This window comes from Stegastes partitus, unplaced genomic scaffold (genome assembly GCF_000690725.1).
Source record: "Stegastes partitus isolate 25-593 unplaced genomic scaffold, Stegastes_partitus-1.0.2 Scaffold1289, whole genome shotgun sequence".
Lineage (NCBI taxonomy): Eukaryota > Metazoa > Chordata > Actinopteri > Pomacentridae > Stegastes > Stegastes partitus.
Genome location: NW_007579020.1, coordinates 161981 through 168852, shown reverse-complemented (window position 1 = coordinate 168852; position 6872 = coordinate 161981). Strand labels below are relative to the sequence as shown.

General features: G+C 40.0%; 1 protein-coding gene across 1 annotated transcript in view; it reads left to right on the top strand.

Annotated features, from left to right (window-relative positions):
* Positions 1-4633: 4633 nt before the first annotated feature.
* Positions 4634-6872, top strand: part of e2f8 (E2F transcription factor 8) — a 10081-nt gene continuing 7842 nt past the window's right edge. The window contains exons 1-3 of the mRNA XM_008298159.1: positions 4634-4869; positions 6007-6264; positions 6360-6513. Of these exons, the coding sequence (XP_008296381.1) occupies positions 6094-6264; positions 6360-6513 (325 nt within the window). The 5' untranslated portion in view covers positions 4634-4869; positions 6007-6093. The remainder of the gene's footprint in view (positions 4870-6006; positions 6265-6359; positions 6514-6872) is intronic.

Below are 6872 nucleotides of genomic sequence, written 5' to 3'. Positions count from 1 at the left end.
GACTTAACTTGACAGTGTACCTTATGTTTATTTTTTGTTTGTTGCTTGTTCGGATGTTTTGCTGCGGCAAAAACTGTTTCTTAACTTAAATCACTTTTGAAACCCCTCTTTTCCACAAATGGTCATTTAAGTGAGTCTTTTAATCAGTTTAGCTTGACAGTTTTAGATTTTCTTTTCTTGTACTGTTTGTGGTTTGTCTTATTCAGCTAATAGTGTTTCAAATTTTGTAAAACAGTGTCTGATTTTGTCCGTCTGACACGCTGTATAGGCTCGATAGAATAAATATGTTTGTTGTGATTATTATTTTGGAAGTGAAAATATCTATTTCTACACTTCAATGAACATTTTCACTGATGTTAACTGTTTATACGACTAGCTGTCACAAATGTCAAATTAGGGACAATAATGTTTATTCAGAATCTGTTGTTTCTCCATCAGTGGTCCGGCCTATTCAGTTCTTTAGCTGATTACGTCTAGATGTAGTTTTTGTTGTTGATTCATCTGTAGATTAGTTTAGTTGTTGCACACAATGTCAGTTTACTGTCGTAGAGGAGCAAAGAAACAGGAAATCTTACATTTAGACTTTTTTTTCTTATTAAATTACTCAAACCAGTAATCAGTTATGAACACAGTTGGGCTGGGTTCTTGTATTTTTTTTTTAAATGTAAAGTACCCCTGTCAGTCTGGGTGGTCTGAGTTACGAGCAGCCACTGAAGGCAGCATCAGGGTCCCACTCGCTCCCTCGCGCAGCCCTAACATGACGTCACGGGCCGCTTCAAGCGCCCTGCTTTCTCCAACATCCTTGAAGGCGCTGGTCGGTTTCCATGGAGACTCCCGGTAAAGAGTCATCTACCGCCACCGAGCGACCAATCAGAGACACGTCAGCTGGCCCGATATGAGTCAGAAAATTCAGATTGTTATTACTGTTATTAGTTAATGAAAAACTAAAGTGAGCTCATACATTATGGTACAAGTTTAAGATAATGTAAGATCATGAGGTAATCCCCAATATTAAGTAAAAGGAATAAAAGCAGACACACCTTTATTTGCTGCATAGTTAAATCAATGTACATATTAATGCCCCCCCAAAAATCCAATACAGTATTCATTATTCTGAAAGGTAATTTTTTTTTTACTTTTAATACGCAGTATATTTTCACTTTTGTCCTTTTACTTCAATAAAATACAGAATGTATGACTTGTTTGATTATTAGAGTGTTTCTACACTGTACTACTGTTAGTTTTATTTGAATTAAAGATCTGTACAATCAGTCCACGACTGAGTTCAACACTAACAAACCAACTTTACTCAGATTATCTGACCTTTGACATTGGTTGGAATATCACGGTCACATGAAGGTCACTGATCTGATCGTATTTATTGTGGTCAGGTTCAATCATTTGGTCATTTATCCTCATTTATATGGATGACTATAATAACAATAATGACCTTTATTTCTATTAAACCTTTAAAAGATGCCTTACAAAACAAAAGCAACAACAAGAAAAGACAATAAAACAATTCAAAAGGGATGAAATATTAGGAAAGATTTCATAAATTATTATACAAATGCCTGTAGAGGTGGGTTTTAGAAGCTTCTTACACTGACTGAGCTGTCTTGACAGAAAACTAAACACAAAGTAAAGGACTGTTGGATTTCTAACACCAGCTGGCTCTCTGATCTGAGGGGTCTCGGTGCAGAACTACAACTTGAGCCGTGAAGCCAGACCATGTAGAAATTTAAAAGCAATCAAGAGGATCATAATTGAATCCTGTAAATAATGGAAAGTCATTACTGGAGTATGGCTAAAAGGAAGCAGCTCTTTGGCTGCAAAAACTCTGCAGTGGGGGAAAATTAAAGAATTTATCACAGGCAGGTGGAGGGTTTGGGGGCACTTGGGCTCCTCCTGAGCTCCACCTCCTGCACCTACAACTCTCTGTGCATTATAGATATATATGCAACAGTGGATCCAAAACATCAGATATATATAGCAGCTTCATTATTTATCCATGAAAACATTAAAACAAACCAGCCCACATGGTGCAACTCCAACAAAACAAAGTCACAAACTGAGCTAATAATTGCAGGACCTGCACTCCTTGATGTTGTAGCTCACTGTTGCAAATTCCCACCGAAGTTTGAGATAATTTAAATGATCCAAACTGACTATGGTGCAGTTAACTGAGGACATCCAAGGGAGGCTCTGGGTCATAATCCAGCCTTGATCAATGCTCTGCCTTCCTCCATCTCTGTTTTAATGCTTCTACTTTCATGTTTCCTGGAAGCAGCCTTAACATCACTTCAGAAAACTAACCGGTAATCAAATCATGCTAATCCAATTTCACCACAAACCAAGCAAAAGCCTTAATCAAACAATGCTGATTTTGTTATTTACTGTATAATGTTGTTACAGCGATCATCCATGCATGTAACCGTTCACAGCTGCCCTACAGTGAAGACACACAGGTTTATTTTCCAGCACTTTTTCATGGCAGATGAAACTATTTCACCCTGTTTTTCTACAATCTTAGAAACATCCAGCGAGCCTGTGCATTTTATTATGCTCCCTGCATCCTCAGGCTACGCTAAATTAATCAAATCCTATATTCCTGCCCACCAGCATAACGAATAAATACAGCATAATCTTGTAAAAATGTGAAAGAAATAGCAAAAGTCTATGTGAATCTCATTCTCTGTCAAAGCTAGGTCCCCCCAATATGCCTATGCTCAGTGGTTTTTAGCAATTTGATTAATTTCCTGTCAACTGAAGGCGTAGAATCATTAGATTTCTCTCTGATATAACACTGTGAGGTCTTGATCTTAGTATGTGAAATGCCCTGAGATGCCTCATGTTGTGATTTGGCGCTTTATACATAAAACTGAACTGAAGTGAGTTCATGTCAGGCTTTTATATTCACAAAATCAAGTTATGTCAAATTAAATTACTACAAACTGCACCAGAAAACGGAAGCCTGAGAGTTTTCTATTGAATGTCTGCATGAGGTTCTATGTGGGCTGCTGTGTTGTGGCACTGCAGCATTTACTGACAAAATGCTACATGTGCTATCAGCTCAAAATCTAACGTCAGTGAGTAGTGTAGAGGCTGCAAGTTTAATTTCATCTTTCATTGCTTTTAGCCATTAACATTAAGGGCGCTGAGCCTTTCCCATTTGGATTTATCCACCGTAAGCCTTTGAAAACATGTGTTTATTACCGGCACTGCTTACCAGGCTGTTTGTGCAGGTGAGATTATGTTTACTTGCTGCACACAGATGTTTAATTTGATTTTATCTGAGCAGAAGCTGACACTCTGCTGATCAAGGCTTATAAGCACACCTAGTTATGGACAAAGGCTGCAGCTGTTGGTGGAGGTTTGTCAGATGCTGAAGTGATGTTCTGTTTCATCCAGTTTCTGTTTTTGCTGTAATCAATTTGCTCAGTGTGACTGAAGACAGAAAGTTGGGATCAGTCAGTGTAACGGCCAGATTTAATAACTTTGTTCATAATTTTGAAACATCACATGGGTCTCTAAACTGTCTTTTTTTTTTTTGCTTTGCAGATTTAACAAAGTCTCTCTGTTGAACAGATTTGATTAAAATTTCGAATCAGTTACAGCCAAAACATGTGCGCTTCATGTTTTCAGTTGGTTTCATGGACATATTTGAGATGCACATGATTCCCTAAAAATCCTCCAAATACACAGATATTCATATTTTTAACCAGTTTTTAAAGTGCAGAAAGTTTAAACAGAAATCTTGCTGAAACACACATCCACTAAGAAAGTCCAGGGGCTCCAAAATTTATTGAAATAAATTATTTTTTTCATGGATGTGAAGAAGTGCCACATGTATATTTAATATGCAGCTCCCCAAACAAAAGACATAAAAGGGGGCAGAAGAGTAAATCCAGCCTAAATGTGTGTTGACTTAGCAGGGATGAGAAAAGTTGATCTGTGGGAGGAAACATATTTGAAATCAAATATTTTATAAACCCTTAATTATCACTTCCTGCTATTTGCTTCCTGACTTAGTGCATAACTGGTGCACCATTCCCCACGCTGCAGGAGACCTACTGGACCAGGGTGCTCATATATATTGTGTAACTGTTTACCTTGATTTAGTTTGCACTCTAAAACTACTACTGTGGTCACTTCACCACTGCCAGAGTAACTTTATCCAAACCAAGCTTACAAATGCACAGAGCACTTTAAGCTGTCAGTTCAGAACTGCTTATTTATTCAGAATTGTTTCAGTTTTTTCATGCATTGTGTAGATTTTGGTTAAGGAGGAGCAGCAAAGTACGGATTTCACTGTACAGAATACTTGCACAGATTAAAGAAAAATGCTATTGCACAGCCACCATAAACTCGTGCAGAAGGTGCATGAGAGTTCCAGAAGTGGACTCAACCAGCCTCCAAGTTAACGTGTCCCCTCTAGACCTCAGATAAACGCTGCGGGTGCAGGATGAGTCCCGCCTCTCTGTGGCCTCCGTGAACTGTGCTGGGGTGACGTGAGCGCGCATGCTCGTACTGGGCGGGCCAGACGCTGCTGGTGACCCACAACTGGGCAAAGTTTTCACTACTGTAGTAAAGTTGACCAGGAGGCTGCTGCTGCTGCTGCTTAGTGGAAGAACAAGAAGAAGGAAAAGAAGAAGAAGAAGAAGAAAGGGGGAAACTGGGAGCTGAGTGTATTTTACAAGACTCTGAGTTTCTGTGTCTCTTTCGCCACTTTGAACGTAAAAAAGTCGCGGCGTTGTGTTGAAATCAGCATTTTAGCGCTCGGATTCTGCTGGAAACAACTGCCTTTGGGATCCATTTCACACAAAGATGGGACGTTTCCTCTGAAGGAGGCTCGTTTGGTGGATTTGGGTGAGTTAGACCATCTAGTTATCTCACTTTTCTCATGTAAAAAGAGGAACAAAATGGAGATGTTCCGTTTGACTGGAGCCGTTTCGGTATCGCTGGGGTTTTTTTTTCAGTTGCTGGTCACCTCATTTACAACTAAAATCGTTATCGCTTCTTTGAATCAAAGCGGTTTATGTGTGGAGCGGTTCTGGATAATCCGGTTTTGCTGCCTTTTGGTTACCGGACGGTGAGCTGGCGGCTACGTGACAACCATTAACTATGTTCGTGGGGGATGTATTCCGCTGTTTAAACCCGCTCGGCTTTTAAAATGCGGCAGCGTTTGGCTTTTAAAGTTGCCGACGATTTAGTGTTTTCCACAAATATGTCAATAGATATTAGAATTTAAACCGGAGCCGCCGCTGATACCGCACAGACGTTCCGCGCCAAGGATTTCAAAAACAGTTTACCTGCGCGGGACATACTTCACTTCCTGTACGCCGCCTGACGCTGCGCTCTGATTGGGTGCTTTGCGCAGAAAGGGCGGGACCTGTGCGGCCGTTGAGCCCGGCGATTCGACAGAACGCCCGTCTGTTACCGCCAATATGAATCCCGTGTTTTGATTAGTTTCTAACAGATTTTTTTTCAAAATTAACAACTTGTAAACTAAGAGAATAGTCTAAACTGACCGGCACGATTTTATTTACCTCAAAATTGTCGCTCTAGTTTAAAAATGTTGGTTCCCCACAAATATGTGTCTCTTAAAAAGCGGTAAGACTGTCTCTTTTAACATATTTTGCTCAAATAGCGTTGATTTACGTAGCAGTGAGTTAAATAAATGAGCATGTTTTAATATAGGAGAAAAAAAATCAATTGAAAGTCTTTTTAGATGAGCTAGTAGGAGCTAATAGTTGTTTTTTACTTCACTTAATGCTGTTATTGCATATTAATTGCCTAGATAACTTTAGCTTATATGACCCGTATTAAACTCTAAGGTGGAGGAGGGAATTTGAAGATCAAAACCTGACTCAGAATTCTCACTCAAAGGTCAGTAAGTACAGAGGAACCTAAAAGTGTCTCAGATCTAACTTGTTTTCTGCATATCTGTGACTAATCCCACTATATTTGATTAATAATAGTCTTTTTTCCCCCCTTTCTTACTAGGATGGTGGTTTTGTTGCACCCTGGGTTCCTGTAAATACTCTGAAATTACCCAGCTTGTGTGCAGTGTCAGCGGAGAACACACTCACCATGGGTCCCCTCACCACACCTAAAAAAGGAAGGGAAGCGGGCGCAGTCGATCCCTGGACTCCGACCTCCAACCTAAAAATGCTCATCAGTGCTGCTAGTCCTGAGATCAGGAACAGGGAGAAGGAGCTGTGCATGGACAACGACGGACGGGAAGGACTTGACCCAACGCAGGTACAAATAACATTCTGGCAGCGACACGATAAGCGTTTTCTGATAAGTCGAGGTGTTCAAATGGATGTTTTTTCTCATCTGTTGTTTTCATGCAGGACTCTGAAAATGGAGAAGAGTCGGAGAAAATGATCAGCAGAAAAGAGAAGAGTCTGGGACTGCTTTGTCATAAATTTCTCGCCCGCTACCCAGATTACCCAAACCCAGCCGTCAACAACGACATCTGCCTCGATGACGTGGCCACTGAGCTCAGTAAGTCTTATGAGCCAACTCTGTGTCTCTTTAACTAAAAACAGTCTTACGGTGTCCATCCCTTAAGATCACAGGACATGTCAGACACGTGTTACTCACTGCTGCTCATGGTTACTTAAGTTGTTTTTGTCTAATAATACTTGTAATCATTCTCTGTGCATTTTATTTGCTCCTGTCACATTTTCCCTCTCTGTGGGCTCATTTTTCACTGTCTTGCACCTCCAATGGAAACAGCATGATCACAGCTAGAAGCAGAGAGAACCGCACAGTTGGAAATTCTGACTGAAATTCAAAAATAAGTTTACAGTTGAATCTCTTAGATTATTTATTTTTGCAAAGATTGAAACAAAAACATGTTT